Source organism: Dipteris shenzhenensis, chromosome 10 (assembly GCF_047967505.1).
Source record: "Dipteris shenzhenensis isolate YYH24624 ecotype China chromosome 10, Dip_SZ_1.0, whole genome shotgun sequence".
Lineage (NCBI taxonomy): Eukaryota > Viridiplantae > Streptophyta > Polypodiopsida > Gleicheniales > Dipteridaceae > Dipteris > Dipteris shenzhenensis.
Window position 1 is genome coordinate 22,412,018 of NC_141605.1, and position 17,458 is coordinate 22,429,475.

Sequence of the window (17,458 nt, forward strand, 5' to 3'; positions counted from 1 at the left end):
GTAATGTGTCCCTTCACATACCACATGGTGTAATATCACACTGTGCGGTATGAAGGACTCCGCATGATGCCTCACTCATACCACATGGTTTTTTGTAGGGCGCCATGAGACACCGTAAGGTGACAAACCCATACCATGCGGTTATGTATATGGTTCCATGTGTGGCATCAAGGACCATCCGATTTGCAAGGGTTTCCAATCGTGGTCTCTACGATATGTTATAAAAAGGTCCCGCCCCTACCTCCACCACGCTCGCAGCTATCACTTTCGTCCGCCTATGTCTATTTTTCTTTCGTCTTCTATCGGTGAGTTTCCTTGCTTTAGGATTTCATGTTAGTCAGTTGGGCTAGGTGATGGCCCATCTCGGCTGGTCAAAATCGCCTCACCTTGGTTGACTGTAGGATGTTAGAGAGGGAAAGAGAAAGAGATAAGTAGAGAGAGAAAGAGAGGGAAAGAGAGAGAGAGAGAGAGAGAGAGAGAGAGAGAGAGAGAGAGAGAGAGAGAGAGAGAGAGAGAGAGAGAGAGAGAGAGGTTTTATTATTAACATGACTTCTTTGTTGCTTGGATAGTTCATCCTACCAATTACAGTGAAAGGGTGCTTATAAGAAGATGTTAGCAATGCTATATTCAAGATCATTGGTATTGTGAGGTATGCTTACTATCAACTCGCATTGATTGCTTGAGAAGCACTTTCCCTCAAGCCAAGTGCACTTGCTTGTGCACATAGTTGATGAGGTGGCCATTGCAAGTACCGTTCGTAGTCGGTGGTGGATGTTTTTCCTCGAGCGCTTTATGAAAACTTTGAAGGTATTTGTAAGGCAGAGATCAAGACCGGAAGCAAGCATGGCAGAGGGGATGGCTTATGCAAGAGTCATTAGTATATATCACAGAGTTTCTTGCATCCATGGATCCCGATATGCTGCAGGCTTAGCATAACAAGGATGATGATCACATCATTGGCTAGGTTCCCCAAGGAAAAGGGATTGAAAGAAAGATGAGCGAAGAGCAAATGGAGAAATTCAATAAGTTTTGTATCCTCAATAGCAAGGAGATGCAAACGAATGACCTTTAAAGAGATTTTTTTCAATGATAAAAAAAATTTCTTTTCATACATGTTTGATCCTTTGAGAGGATAAAAGTACAAGAGCATGTACATCAAGTTTGAAGCTCATATATTCATGTCCAAGTTTGAGATGAAAAAAATCAATGAAGATAATCTACATCATTGGCTTCATCCTAAGCTAAGTCCAGCATGCCAAACAAGCCTATCTCCAACTCTATATCAAGTTTATTTCCTATATCATCAGCGTACTCTGGCATCGTATGTTCACCTAAGACTTGATCTTGTTCAATATATAAAGCCAGGTGATTCTTGATCGTCATCTTCTTCCTCAAATATCATGATCTCCATCTTCCTCTTGGCTCATATAATGATCTTCATCTTCTTTGCTAGATCCATCTGGATCAATTGGATCTGGCACTTGTAGTGGCGTCTCCATATCTACATCTCTACCTTCAAAAATTTGTCAGAAGAGTAAACATCGCTATATACCCACATTTTACAAAGGTCGCTATATACCAACCAAAGGTCACTATATACTCACCATTTTAAACCCACCTTACATACCAACAATTAGCGCACCACGCACGCTAAACGTCGGTGCTTAACCATCAGAATAAGGCCCGTGTGTAGTAGTGTTTGACAGGCCATAGAAATAGCCCCAAAATGATCCTTAACAAGGATTGAAGATAGTTCCACTTACTTCAATGCAATTTTGAGAAATATGATTAGACCACTAGAACACTTGAGATAGATCCTATTAGACAAAGAAGCAAAAGCCACCAAAGTGAGAAAGACATGAATATAGTTCCTATTTCAATAAATGCATTTAGAGAGGGAATTAATCACAAAGGAAAAATCCAAATCATGGACTCACATCTCGGAAGAAGTCCAGACATTCCACAGAAAAGCCCCCATCATTTACAAATATTGATGCTCTCTCTCTCACCGCCCCCCCCCCCCCCCCACACACACACAAACACATTCTAAGATGTATTGCAAATCGACCTTGGGTTGATTTGAGTAGTGCTACTATTCTCATTGCCACATCCTTGTAGATTTGAAATCGACCCAAGGTCGATTTGAAATCCCTATCTATGTGCCTATGTCAGTGTGTGGGGATGTGTGCCTTATCTAGTGCTCTTCACATCATTGAAAATCCCCATATCACATGGTCAAAGTTTTAAAATCTACCCAAGGTCAATTGGCAATATCTGGTCCCCTTATTGTCTTCACAACATAATCTCCATTTTGAATGAGTGTGTGCACTTGTGCATATGATGTGTGCAAGCCATCATTGTCATCATCACATCCGATGAGCTATGAAATTGATCCAAGATCCATTTTCAATCAATGGCATGTGTGTGCTTGTGTGTGTCTATGTTTGGGTGTGGGGTTGTGCACCTTCCTTAGATCTCTTTCGTATTTTGAATCGACCTTAGCTCAATTTGAAAACATAAAAAACCATTTCCAGTCATTGATTTTTGATCGTGGATCACTTTGAGCATTTGGGTTTCATGACCGTGAAATTAAAAACCTAAATTAAAACAACTTAAAAATTAAACAAGGAAGCACACGCAATCTAAAAATTCAAAAGACGTGCTAAATTACAAAGGGCCAAAGGTCGGTTGTGATGTATTGAAACCTAGCATTTTATGGGAGTCATAAAATGGGGTGAAATTTAAAAGGCAGGAGAGGGGACAGAGATTTAAAAGTTAGGAGAGGGGCTAGAGATTTAAAAGGGGTGGAGAGGTGGGGGAGAAATGCAATATTGAATTTTTTAAGAGGGGGAGATAAAATCCCTACCCTAACTCAACCTACCTAGCCTACCTCCTACCCACCCCTAACTCACCTACACGTCCACCCTAAAGTATTGCTATCTACATTGCAACAGCCTACTATGAGGTATTGCTATCTACATTGTAGATACCTACTATGTTTGCCACGTCTATCATAATCCTCACATACCCTAGTAGCCCCACAAGCTCCTCCAACACTCACAACCACGAACAAGCACCACATAGAGAGGTGAAGCCCAATAGTAGGAAAGGCCACATGGAGAGGCGATGCCCAATAGTAGGAGAGGACGTGCAGAGAGGTGACGGGATTCGTCTTTGATAGGATTCAAAACACCCCAGTAGATCCCCCCAATAGCAGGACAGGCCACACGAGGGAGGGAGGGCAATGGGGGAGGGAGAGGGAGGTGATGGGGGAGGTAGGTGACGGAGGGAGGGCAGTTGGGGTGGGAGATGATAGAGGTAGGTAGGAAAACGAGGGCGGCAGGCAAACGAGGGTAAGCTTAGATAGCAATATCACAACAAGACAAAGCACCTACAGACGTGCACACCGACGCATTTACTCAACTTAAAAAAAAACTTACGGGCGCATCTATTTGCACGTCTATTTGTGTATCTAGAGACCCGCATCTAACGGCGCATCTATATAGCAGATAGACGTGCATATAGACGCGTAAATAGACGCTCTGCTAGAAAATTTAAAAAAACATATGAAGAGTGACCCCCTTGAGGGTCGATTAGATGATCACTCATACATAGAATCATTTTGAGAGTTTTCCCAAAGCAACACAACAAATGAACCTTGGGTCGATTTGATTACCACACACTTTCTGAGATGACCACACACACACACACACACAAAAAAAAAAAACATATTCTAAGACACCTACATTTGTGATCTTTGAGATGTCACAAATGTATTATCATAATGGCCTCTCTCTCTCTCTCTCTCTCTTTCCCTCTCTAACATCCTACAGTCAGCCAGGGTGAGGTGATTCCAACCGGTCAAGGTGAGCCATCACCGAGCCTGACTCACCAACACCAAATACTAAAGCAAAAAATCTCACCGATAGACGAAAGCAAAAGAGACACAGGAGGACGAAAGCGAAAGCTACAAGCATGGTGGAGGTGGGGTGGGAACTTTTTATAACATATTGCACAGACACCGCGCGATACCTTGTCAGACCACGCGGTGTCTCAAGGACCACGATTGGAAACCCTTGCAAATTGGACGGTCCTTGATGCCACACGTGGCACCATAGACAGTGTCTCATGGCACCCTACAAAAACCTGCGCGGTATAAGTGAGGCACCATGCGGGATCCTTCATATCGCACGGTGTGATATTACACTATGTGGTGTGTGAAGGGACATACTGCACGGTATTCCACGAAACCATGCGGTATGTTCGTGATCGATAGTTTAGGGTTCTAGGATGCGTTTTTGAATAAAAAAGTATGTATTTATTTTTTAATAAACGTACGTTTTAAATCCATGGATTCACCCATATTTGACCTTTATTTAAACCATACAAAATATAATTTTCATCCAATAGTATTGTGTGCCAAAAATATCATTGTTAATTTGATACACGTAGTGTTGAATCATAAGTGAATCATAAGTATTGATACTCTCCGCAAACTGTCATATTGATGTTGTGCATCAAATCATGTTATTGGAACTACGTGGCTTGATCTACAAAGAGAGGAAGCGAAAGATCACTTTTTACGACTTGAGGCATAATAAAAAATGCCGAGAGATCTCCAATCAAAACCCAAAATCTTCAACGATTAATTTATGGTAATATTTCAAACATGATTCTAATTTCTCATCCCTGTGAAGCAGAAAGGGATGACTGTTTTCTTAACAAAACTCACTCTTCGATCAACATTGGCCTTGAGAACACAAACTTGCAATTGTTGACAATAGTAAAAGAGAACAAAAAAAGAAAAAATACACAAGGATCTTTTGACATCAAATGGAAAGCTTCAAAGGGGCCTTGTAAAAGGCTTGGTAGGTCAAAACAAAAGTTTAATAGATTATTCAATCCAAAACATATTACAATAATTTCTACTTGAATGAAAGTAATGCTAACAAGCATTGATACTCCATTCTTGATTGCATTCATCAACCTGTCTCATTTGCCCCACTTGATTGGATTTCACAAGGGGGAAAGCGAAAGGTAATTTGAAACTTGAGTTATAAAAAATAAATACCTTTCAACAATCAATCCATAAAATATAGAATATGACAAAGACCATGTTTATTTCTAGTCCCTTTGAAAAAGAATGGAACATGCTTGATTTTTGAGAAACCTTCAAACCATGAGCCTAGAATGTTTTGATCTCCACAACATGATCATATGCAATAGTTACTAGCTATTGAAGAGAACCAAAGAGTTGCTTGCGACCCATAATATTTATTCAATAGAAATAAAAAATTAATAAAAGCTCCATAAGGACCTTTTGATGTCAAACATGAAGCTTTGAACGGGCCATATGAGTAGCCCCAAATGATCCTCAACAGGGATTGAAGATAGTTCCACTTGCTTCAACGCAATTTTGAGAAAGATGATCGCACCACTGGAACAATTGAGTTGGATCCTATAAGACAAAGAAGCAAAAGCCACCAAAGTGAGAAAGACATGAATATACTTGCTATGTCGATGAATGCGTTTAGAGAGGGAATTAATCACAAAGGAAAAATCCAAATCATGAAAGGCATCATCTGGAGAAGAACGTACATCCACATTGCACGTAGTGGTGCCTATGCCCCCATCATTTGCAAAGAATAAGCACTCTGATGTAGACTTGTTTATGAACAAGAAATCGGAGCCACCGACGGGGAGGAACATGAACTTTTGTTTATCATCGTTGCTATCACAGTCAACAGTGAACAAGGGATCACCGCCTGCGGGGCCGGCATTCAAGCAATATGCTATTCCTGAGGGTTCTGCCCCTATTTGGCTCCAACCGTCACTGTCAGGCTCAGTCACTCCGAACTTGAAATTCACCTGGGTGAAGGGGCCCCACTGGCAAGGGTAGCTGATCATCCTACCATTTGGGAAACCATAGTTGCCTTCGACGTTCCAGCAGGCATTGCTGGGAAGATTGTACACAGCAGTTCCTTCAAACAGCTCAACAAGGACACCTGCATGCATCCCGCATTAGCAACAATTAGCGATGTTGATTAGCGCTTCCTGTCACGGGCACAGCAACCCAACTGCATTTGGCACAAACCTATGATAATGCCCGCCCCCCTGAATACGTCTGCCGCCGCCGAAGTGAAACTGATGAGGTCGAAGCCAGCTGCTGGAGCTACCGCCGTCTGGTAAAGCAGATAATAATCCCCGCCTTTAATGATGGAGACGGCTCCTTGCAATGGGGTAGTGCCGGGAGAACTAGGGGTGATGGGAGTGCAGTCCTGGGCGGCTGTTGGTATAGGAGCAATACTGCTGATGATGGTGAAGCCAAGGAACAAGAAGATGAAAGGGAAGAGCCGGGGCATGGGGGCAGGAGAGATGCGGGGGTGACGTTCCATATTGTGGCAAGATACTGAATCTGAATCTGCAAGAATGCGAGGAGGGATGGCCTGCTTGTCCGATTTTAAAGCGAGCGTGTTTGGAATCCAGCTGAGCGAGGAGCCGAGGACGCGTCTGGGCTGGCCTCTTTTTGTCGTAGTCACTGAAACGTAATGTCATGTCGGGTTTTGATAAGGCGGCTGTTGCGAAGGTTGTAAAGTTGTAATACACAACATATGTCTTTTTTCAACGCTACAGACAACGAGATTGCAATAGTGTTCCCCAAAAATATTTTTGGTTGGATAATGAGAAACCTGATATCTCAAAACTTAGAAGTCTTTGAATCAACCTAGCAATCACAAACATGAGTGTATGTTGTGTATGCTATATAGTTACAAGAATCCCATTTCCACATTGTGTAATTCATTTCCACATTGTGTAACCTGATATCTCAAAACTTACAAGTCTTTGAATCAACCTAGCAATCACAAACATGAGTGTATGTTGTGTATGCTATATAGTTACAAGAATCCCATTTCCACATTGTGTAATTCAATTCTTACAGCCAACTGCATTTTAATTACAATTCCAAATAAAACATTACAACTCCAAAACGCAATTAAATTGAAAGCTCAAAAAGTGCTTGTATGTACATATAGCACGAAGCTAAGCCACGTCATGTGGCTTCAAGTATAAAAAATAAGGAAGCTAAGCCACGTCATGTGGCTTCAAGTACAAAAAATAAGAGGAGTGTATATACAAGAGGCACGAAGCCAAGCCAGTGGCTTTAAGTACAAAAAAGAGTAGCTAGCACTACTTCTACGACTAATCCTCGCTGCCTTCCATGCTCCCTTCTGCGCCTCCTTTCTCATCTTCCTTGTCGTCTTATGCACGGGCCTATAAACAAGGGACAATATATATCAATGTATGAAAAATCAAATCTTTACTTATAATTTTGGCATTATTTAATTACTTTCAAATACCTCGGGGGCCGCTCCAGTAGCCCGGGTATACTACTCCTCAGTAATCAACCCGTCATCATAGAAGTGCCTCCATGTATCTCCTCTACGATGGTGGCGGTGGTAGGCTGTCTCCACAGGAGTAGGGTATCTGCCCACGATCTCAAGCTGCAAGACGACACAATTTGCGAAGGGATTATTACAAAGAAACAACCTCCTAATAAACTACATAAGCAATATAATTTGAAATCGATACTTACAAATTGGGCCTCCCATGATTCAACACCCCTTGCTCCAAAATGCGCGCTTCCATATTCCTCCATCTGGATCCTTCGTGCCTCCACATGCTGCAGACTGGGGTCCTCCCTTGCTGACTTCATTGCTTTCTTCCACTCGTGCTTGTGAGCGGTGTGGGGCGGGCCCCTTGGGGGTTGATCTCCCTTGAGCCTGGCAAGCTCCGCTAGTGCCTGCCTCTTAAGCGAAGATCTTTTATTGCCAAGTATCGTAACAATCTTTGACTTGGCCCATTTATTTGTGAATTGGCAAGGGGGGGGGGTTAGGATACCTAGAGCGAACAACAGCGAGGGTCTCATCAGCCAACCTCTTTGGCTGGTCTTTGAAGTGGATAAAGCAATCTCTGTAATTGTTAGCAATTACAGAGCGCATGAAGGCCATGATGTCCTTCCCCCGCGCATCCATCAAGATGCCTCCTGTCTGAGTGATGTCATAGAATATCGTACCATCACTCGGAGGCACATCTAAATCATCTGAATCATCATCGTCCCCACCGCCACCCCTCCCAAAGCACTGTGCCATGCATCCCCCACCGCTCTCCCTACTACTACGCTTGCTACCGTGTCATGTCGAGCTCGTATGCTGCACTCGTAGCTGGAGACTGCACGGGACTATGCTGACCACTCGTAGCTGGAGAACCAAGTCTCGACTGCACAGGAGTACATTGACGGCTCTACGAGACAGAAGGACCTCCTGACGGCATGGGGGAAGGGGCATAAGACGGCATGGCAGAAGGGGCATAAGACGGCATGGGGGAAGGGGCATAAGACGGCATGGGAGATGGGCATGCGTTGTGTAGCCGGCTGGGCTGTGCTGACTCTGCTGGGGTGATCTCAGCTGGTGTGGGGTGGTTTGGAGTCTGTAGTGCCGACTCCTGGGGGGTGTTTAGAGTACCCGTCATATACCCGTATAACTCTGTAGGACTAGGAGGGTGCCCTAAAAGGTTATATAAGTCCCTCCAAATAGAATCCCAGGGATCAGGTGAGCTAGAAGCGCTTCCTGGCCACATGTTGAACTGGAAAAAAGAAAAAAAATCTATTGCTGATGAGCTGAGAAGAAAGGGGAAGGAAAGACAGGATTACTGTCGGAGCGCATCTATTTTCGTGTATAACAACGCATCTATAGACGCGGCTGTCTGTGTCTATAAATAGGCTAGATGCGCGTTTAGACGCACCTTTAGATGCGGTTTTAGATGCGCTCTGAGACGTGCTCCGACAGACGGACTTTTCTAAAAAGTAGAAAAGGACATTGCACCCGACACACAAACGTGACATTGATACCCAGATCATGTGTTTTTTGGATACGAGAAAGTACAAATCCAAAGAGAGCAAACTTCCAAAAAAGATCAACTGCAAAAAGACTTACCTTGGATAGAGGTATGGAAGGTTCTTCTTCTTTTTCAAAGTTGCTTCTCCTCCTTGTTCGTCCTCCTCTCCTTTAAGCTTGGAAGTAAGTGTGGGAGCCTTCCTCTTAAGCGTCGAAAATGTGGATGTGCTAATAAGGAAGCAAGCAAGCCGTGCGAAGTATAAGTAATGTGAAGAAAAGCAAAGCGAGCGCACTAAAAGCATGTTTAAAAGCCGCGTCTAAATACACAGAGTAGATGCGGTTTTAGATGCGCACCACAGAACAAACAGACGCGCTTTTAGACGCGCCTTTAGACACGCCACAGAGTTTAAAATTAAACATTTGAAGAAGAGCAAATTTGGTGGGTTGTTTGTTTGTAGGATGTCTTCATCTTCAACAAGTAGCTCCAGTGAGGATGAATCCGTCCGTATCCACCATTGCAAAATGTGGTTGGAGCAAAAAATCAAATGTATGTGTGATCGATGTCGAGGAAACATGTATCGTGCACGCAGGATTACACTCAATCACATCTCAAAGTATGGAGAATGGGATGTGACCGTAAACAGGGTAAGGGTTTGTAAGTTAAGGTTGATTGAGATACCTATGGGTGTTCATATGTTTGAGTTATGATCCCGTTTTAATTTGATATAAGATGCAGTGCCACACCCGCATATGTTGCCCTATGCTCGCCGTGAGGAGGTGAAGCATCGGCGATATGAGGTGGGATCTTCAGGAGGGACCATTACGGATGCATGGAGTGATGGTGATAGTAGCCCTCCGCCATTACCTCATGAAGCCGTGGAGGAGGAGGTGTTTGATGATATGGTGCGGGATTTATATGTCCATCAAGGGAGGGATGATAGCATGGAGCAGGATGATCTTTTTACTGCAGCATCGACTCCATTATTTGAGGGGTGCACATTCTCTGTTCTACGTGCCTCCCTTGAGTTACTAAACTTGCAAACCATCTATGGATGGAGCAATGCAAGTTTGAATGCATTACTCAAGTAAGGTTTAAAGTCTATTTTGCAAACATGGTGAATTATGCTAGTGGGTCAATTACTCGAATGCTTTTCCTCATTTATGGTCTTCACGTGTAGGCTATTGTGTAAAATGCTTCCAAGGGAGAATAAATTACTGACCTCAAGAGATATGGCAAGGCAACATGTGACCTCTCTTGGAGGATTAGATTACAAGCGCATCCATGCATGTGTCAACGATTGCGTTTTGTTTCGTGGACTACATAAGGATGCAAGAGAGTGTCCTACTTGTGGAGAGGCAAGATATAGAGCAGATCTCAAACCTTTGGACGTTCCTCGTAAGGTTCTGTGACATTTTCCCATAATCCCTTGCATCCAACATATGTTCAAGTGCAAATCTATTATAGAGCTCATGTCATGGCATTCCTCCCATCGATCAACCGATGGCAAGTGGAGAGCTCCCGCGGACTCTCCTGTGTGGAAGCATATTGAAGACACATGGCCAAGCTTCAAGGAAGAACCTAGGAGCTTGAGACTTGGATTGGGTATGGATGGTGTGAACCCATTTGGTCTCAAAAGCACGTCTTACAGTGTATGGCTAGTGATATTGGTGAATTATAATCTTCCACCCTCTATGGCTATTAAGAAAGGACATGTTATGCTGTCCCTTCTAATTCTAGGGAAACATAAAGTCAAAAACCCTGATGTTTATTTGGAGCCTTTGATCGATGAGCTAGAGATACTTTGAAGAGGTATCGAGGTGCATGATGTGAGCAAGCCTCCCTCGTCACGAGACTTCAACTGCAAAGCAGTCTTGATGTGGACGATGCATGACTTCCCTGGCTATGGCGAGTGTTTAGGATCAATCACCTGCTTGATCCCATGCATATCTTCAAGAATGTGGCATCTACCATTTGGGAGCATTTGAATGGGACACGAGCTTCCGCAGGCATAAGGGAGGATCTATGTATCACAGGGAGGATGCATGAAGCTTGGCCATAAGAGAGACCAAATGGGTGTGTTTTTTTACCTCGTGCACCGTGGATGTTATCAAAGCTAGAGATGGCGACGGTGAAGCGTGCTATTACTACAATTCGTACTCCCACTGGATGCATGAGGTGTTTGAAGGGAGCCTTTACAAAGAGCAAGAAAAGAGGTGTAGAGCAATTATATGGCTTGAAATCTCATGATTGACACAAGATGCTCCAAGCAAGTATTTTATGTGCATAATATCTTTTTCCTTTCAAATTTGTGAGTGAATAATTATAAGCAACTAATCAACCACCTCCTCATGGGTTCAGTTCATACTACCTACTAGCATTTCACATAGTGCATCGAAGGATGTGAAAGATTGTATTTACAAGATGGGCAAGCTTGTGAGGTACTTTACATGATACAAAATATGATGCGTATCAATGCTCCATGCAAGTTTGAATGCATATTGCTAATATGCTGTACTTTTTCATTTCTAGGTATGTGAGCTCAAAGGAAATAGATCCCACCACGCTTGAGAATGCTTGAGTTATGTCAGTGGAGGTGGTTTGTTTAGTGGAGGAGACATTTCCACGTTCTATTCTCACAAGCCAACTACATCTTCTAGTGCATTTGGTGGATGAGATTGCTATATATGCGGTACTATACATGCATGATGGTTGTTCTTCCTCGAGTGCTTCATGAAGACCTTGAAGGGCTTCGTGAGACAAAATGCAAGACCCGAAGGTAGCATGGCCTAGGGTTGGTTGGTACAAGAGTCACTTGTATATATTTCTGAGTTTCTTGTTGATGTGGATAGCTCTCTCCCACGACTATGGAGAGATGATGAAGACCTAAGGATGACCTCTATTGTGCCTCAAGGGAAAGGACGCAACAAAGTAATAGACACGGAGTTGCATAATAGTATCAACCTCTTTTGCGTGCTTAATAGTGATGTGATGAAAAGATGGGTGACAAGATATGAGGATGCAAAGGCAAGAAGACAAGAAGAAAGGGCCCTCTTTCATACACACCACGGATCTCGTGTGCCATACCCTCAGTATCTAAGAGCACTTCCAAAGGATATTCATGTGGATTGGCTACTTGATGAAATGGAGAAAGCAGAGAAAGACGAAGGGATGCATATCACAATGGAAGAATAGGAGTATGCTAGGGATGCATGAGCAAGGTCGGTATATAGAATCTTATGCATAAGTTAGGAGCTTTCAATAATTTAGATTGCTTATTTAATTGATTTTTTTTTGGTGTAGTGCACTATGTTCAATGCTATATGGTGTGAGGGCAAGCATTTTCGAACACAATGGATTGATGATAGGAGAAACACACAAGATTGCAGCGTCATTGCTAGCTTTGAGGGAGCCAATGGAGCCATGCATGATTATTGTGGCATAATCCAAGATATTATTATGCTTGACTTTCGACGCTTCTTTGTGTATGTTTTGGATGTAAAGTGGTTTAAGGACGTGGTGGAAAGAGGCCCTAATGCAACAATCAAACCAGGGATGTTTTTATCGAAGCTATGCTTATATATTAGTATAAAATCTTGGCGAAAGTTTTCAAGATTGTTTTTTTAGTTTCACAAAATATTAGTAAAATGCAGTACTTCTTTATATATGTTCATTTGAATTTTGAAGGAAAAAATGTAAATCCTAGCGAAACTTTGAATTTTTTTGCATAAAAGTGTCAAATCCTGGCGAATGTTTCAAACATTTATTTTGATTAGGGCATAAAACTTTCGATGCCAATATAAAAGTTTAGCTTCTTAACGAAACTAACTTGAAAAAACGCCATGCAAGTGGCTTTGTAACTATTGACTCCACAAAGTTTTGGCAAAGTAGGAAGGACACACTAGTACTCTTGCAACAATGTGAACAGGTACTGTGCACACATATAAAAATACTCGCTTTTAAATATTTGATGCAAGAAAAATAACATGATTGTATTTGTGTTTGAATTAGGTTGTCTATCAACCAATGGTGGATAATAATAGATGGTGGCATGTCATACCTATTATGCCACGTTCCAAAGTGATGTATAGTACATTTACTAATATGGAGCATATGGAGGATGATCATGGCCATGGACGTGATGATGACCGTGATACGAGAGAGGAGGATGATCATGAGATAGGAGATACAGATATTGAGGCCATTACTCGTGAGGACGAGCCTACCATTGGTAATGCTGATTTTGATGAGCACATGAGTAGCACAAGTAGCACTACAAGGCATAGGCCATTTTTCGATGGAAATATCGACGCTTTTTACATTAAAATTTTTTTTTCACGTGCGCAAATGTCGCTATAAGTGTCGCTAAAAGCATCGAAAAAGGAGCGTCGCTATATAGCGACACTGGCAAACATCGCTATATAGCGATGATCGAAACGTCGCTATATAGAGACACTGATAATTGTCGCTATATAGCGACACTGGTAAACGTCGCTATATAGCGACGATTAACAGAAGTAAAAAAAACGGGTTAGTGGGGCTAAACAGGGCTTCCTTTTGGCCCTGTTTAGCCCCACTAATCCTTTTTTTTTTGGTAATTACAAAAGAAAGTATTTTATAACAACATTTCCCTTGCTTGCAGGGTGATACAAAATTGTTCTTGTGAAATGATGAGTAACAAATGCATATACATGTCGGACATATACAACAGTGTTTGTAACAAAATTACCCTGTCGAAAGGGCAATACAAAATTGCTCAAACGAGCGGATATACAAAATGCTACTACCACTACTCATCCGAATCCGAATCATCTTCGTCTTGTTGGCCTGTTCCTTGGTCCTCGACACCTGCGTCTTCTCCCTCGCCCTCGCCACCTGCGTCCGCGATCCTTGGCCCTGTTGATCGCTCGCCTCCGATGATGGGACGCTTGAGCTTTGGCCCTAAGAGTGAACCATATAAATCGAAAATTAGATTGGAACTTAAATTAAAAAGTGAGATTACAAGTAGGAGTAAACTTATACCATGCGAGCAGCCACCTCAGCCCAATCGACCGTCGCTCCCATTGCCTCTTGCTCAATGAACCACGGCTTTGTTCCGATCCGAAATGCGCATCGTGTCTCTGCATCTGTAGGAAGACGACCCATCGCAGCTTGCTATGGATCCAATTTACGAGAGTTAGAGTTAGCTAAAGTGCATGTAATATGTAAGTAAAACAAATAGAACAATACATTAAATGGGAAGAAGTAGACTTACCACAGTTACCTCGAACGCACACCATCCGCCTGCGCGAAGTACCTATGACATCCAACCGTCTCTTCGCAGCCCTCCTCTGACCCTCGAACATTTCGGGATGGTCCCTATGTTTCTTCTTGAAGTACTTCCAATCAGCTTTGTCTGCCCACCTGGGTTTAGCCAACCCCTTTGTAATGGAAGTACGCAAGGTTGATCTACAATGCTTCAGGACCAAACCCATGCTCTCTCGCATATAATCATCATTAAACTCCACATTTGGCGGATTAGGGTATCTTTGTTTTAACTCATCGATCACTGCCTGCTTCTTTTGGGCATCTTGATACCGCCAATCGGTATTTATGCCGCTCTTGAAGTGATGACTGATCAACCTCCTCATGGCAGCCATGACTGCTTTGCCCTTTTTATCTTCTATTATCTCTCTGGCAGATGTGATTTGATAGGAGAGATCCCCTGATGAGTAAGGGGGACTGACGGTAGCAGAGTCTGAAGGAGTGGAAGCTGTGTGAGCACTTCCGGAGCGAGGAGTAGCAGTGGGAGTAGGAGAGGGAAAGGGGCCTGACTGATACTGTGTCTCCGGACCAAGTGGAGACCTAAAGGAGCGTGCATGTGCTGACTCATCTACATCCCCCGAGTCAGCACAATATGAGCCGCCCATCCTACTCTTCCTTCCCTTGCGAGAGGCATGCGCAGGTGATGATCCTGCGGTCGAAGGGACGCGAGGGGATGGCTGGGCAGTACGTCCACCCATCGATGTAGGGGGAGGAATTGCTGAGGTCCTCTGAGAGAGCAGAGAGAAGAATCTCACTGCCTCCTCATCGCTCATCTGTGCTACAAACTCATCGGGACTCCCAACAAAGCCATGCGCGGCTAGCAAAGGAGTTCCCCGAGGGGTAGTCGCAGTGCTACGTGGAAGAGGGGTCGGACCAGGGGTAGTCGTAGTGCTAGGTCCGAGAGGAGTTGGACCAGGGGTAGTCCTCGAGGTAGTAGCCTGAGAGGAATCAAAGTCCTCTGGAGCATATAGATCATGAGCTCTCCTCCTGCGAGGCTGTCCGTACTCGTCGGATAAGCGACGTGATCCCATGTCTAACATAGACACAAACACGAAAACAGAAAACAAAAAAACAAACATAAGCATTCTCATAGGCATAGGCATAGGCAAGAAGAAAGAAGAGGGAAAGGAAAGAAGAGGGAAAGGAAAGAGGGAAAGAAGATGGAAAGGAAGGAAAAGAATGAGAATGAGGAAATAGAGAATGAGAGAAGGGGGAAATAGAGAAGGGGAAAGAGATGAGGGGGAATGAGAGAAGCATAAGCATAAGCTTATGTGGAAATAGAGAATGAGCTTATGCAGAGATAGAGAAGGAGAGAAGCATAAGCTTATGCTTATGCTTCTCTCATTCTCTATTATGCTTCTCTCCTTCTCTATTTCCGCATAAGCATAAGCATCAGCCTATGCGGAAATAGAGAAGGAGAGAAGGGGAAAATGAGAGAAGGGGGAAATAGAGTGGGAAATAGAGAATGAGCTTATACGGAAATAGAGAATGAGCTTATGCTTCTCTCATTTTCTATTTCCGCATAAGCTCATGCATAAGCATAAGCTATGCGGAAACTTAAGCATAAGCTCATGCTCATGCATGAGCATAAGCATGAGCTTATGATTATGCTTAAGCATAAGCATCAGAAATAGAGAAGGAGCTTATGCGGAAATAGAGAATGAGTTTCTGCATAAGCTTCTCTCATTCTCTATTTCCGCATAAGCTCATGCATAAGCATGAGCTTATGCGGAAACTTAAGCATAAGCTCATGCTCATGCATGAGCATAAGCATAAGCTCATGCTTATGCTTAAGCATAAGCGGAAAAAGAGAAGGAGCTTATGCGGAAATAGAGAATGAGTTTCCGCATAAGCTTCTCTCATTCTCTATTTCCGCATAAGCTCATGCATAAGCATGAGCTTATGCGGAAACTTAAGCATAAGCTCATGCTCATGCATGAGCATAAGCATAAGCTTATGCTTATGCTTAAGCATAAGCATAAGCATAAGCTCATGCGGAAAAAGAGAAGGAGCTTATGCGGAAATAGAGAATGAGAGAAGCATAAGCATGAGCATATGCTTCTCTCATTCTCTATTTCCGCATGAGCATGAGCTTATGCGAATGAGAGAAGGAGGAAATAGAGAAGGGGGAATGAGAGAAGGGGGAAATAGAGAAGGGGGAAAGAGAGAAGGGGGAAACTTATGCATAAGCTCATGCTCATGCATGAGCATAAGCATGAGCTAAGCAATGAGCTTATGCTCATGCGGAAAAAGAGAAGGAGCTTATGCGGAAATAGAGAATGAGTTTCCACATAAGCTTCTCTCATTCTCTATTTCCGCATAAGCTCATGCATAAGCATGAGCTTATGCGGAAACTTAAGCATAAGCTCATGCTCATGCATGAGCATAAGCATGAGCTTATGCTTATGCTTATGCAAAAGCATAAGCATAAGCATAAGCTCATGCTTATGCTCATGCGGAAAAAGAGAAGGAGCTTATGCGGAAATAGAGAATGAGAGAAGCATAAGCTTCTCTCATTCTCTATTTCCGCATAAGCTCACGCATACGCATGAGCTTATGCCATGAGCTTATGCGGAAACTTAAGCATAAGCTCATGCTCATGCATGAGCATAAGCATGAGCTTATGCTTATGCTTATGCATAAGCATAAGCTCATGCGGAAAAAGAGAAGGAGCTTATGCGGAAATAGAGAATGAGAGAAGCATAAGCTTATCTCATTCTCTATTTCCGCATAAGCTCATGCATAAGCATGAGCTTATGTGGAAACTTAAGCATAAGCTCATGCTCATGCATGAGCATAAGCATGAGCTTATGCTCATGTGGAAATAGAGAAGGAGCTTATGCGGAAATAGAGAATGAGCTTATGCTTCTCTCATTCTCTATTTCTGCATAAGCTCATGCATAAGCATGAGCTCATGCGGAAACTTAAGCATAAGCTCATGCTCATGCATGAGCATAAGCATAAGCATAAGCTTATGCTTATTCTTATGCTTATGCATAAGCATAAGCATAAGCTCATGCTTATGCTCATGCGGAAAAAGAGAAGGAGCTTGTGCGGAAATAGAGAATGAGAGAAGCATAAGCTTCTCTCATTCTCTATTTCCGCATAAGCTCACGCATAAGCATGAGCTTATGCGGAAACTTAAGCATAAGCTCATGCTCATGCATGAGCATAAGCGTGAGCTTATGCTCATGCGGAAAAAGAGAAGGAGCTTATGCGGAAAAAGAGAAGGAGCTTATGCGGAAATAGAGAATGAGTTTCT

The 17,458-nt window shown here is 43.0% G+C and overlaps 1 protein-coding gene across 1 annotated transcript; it reads right to left on the reverse strand.

Annotated features, from left to right (window-relative positions):
- Positions 1-5,374: 5,374 nt before the first annotated feature.
- LOC147897559 (uncharacterized) lies at positions 5,375-6,362 on the reverse strand. The gene is made up of 3 exons (XM_087380046.1): positions 6,095-6,362; positions 5,599-6,005; positions 5,375-5,458 (listed from the first exon to the last, which is right to left on the reverse strand). Exons 1-3 carry the CDS (start codon positions 6,360-6,362, stop codon positions 5,375-5,377), a joined length of 759 nt encoding a protein of 252 aa, XP_087236172.1.
- Between the last annotated feature and the right edge of the window lie 11,096 nt (positions 6,363-17,458).

Coding starts and splice junctions, on each gene's coding strand:
- LOC147897559 (XM_087380046.1), bottom strand. CDS start 6,362: ATGCCCCGGCTCTTCCCTTTCATCTTCTTGTTCCTTGGCTTCACCATC. Junction 6,006..6,094: donor GGGGGCGGGCATTATCATAG/GTTTGTGCCAAA, acceptor GGATGCATGCAG/GTGTCCTTGTTGAGCTGTTT. Junction 5,459..5,598: donor CCACTACGTGCAATGTGGAT/GTACGTTCTTCT, acceptor TTTGTCTTATAG/GATCCAACTCAATTGTTCCA.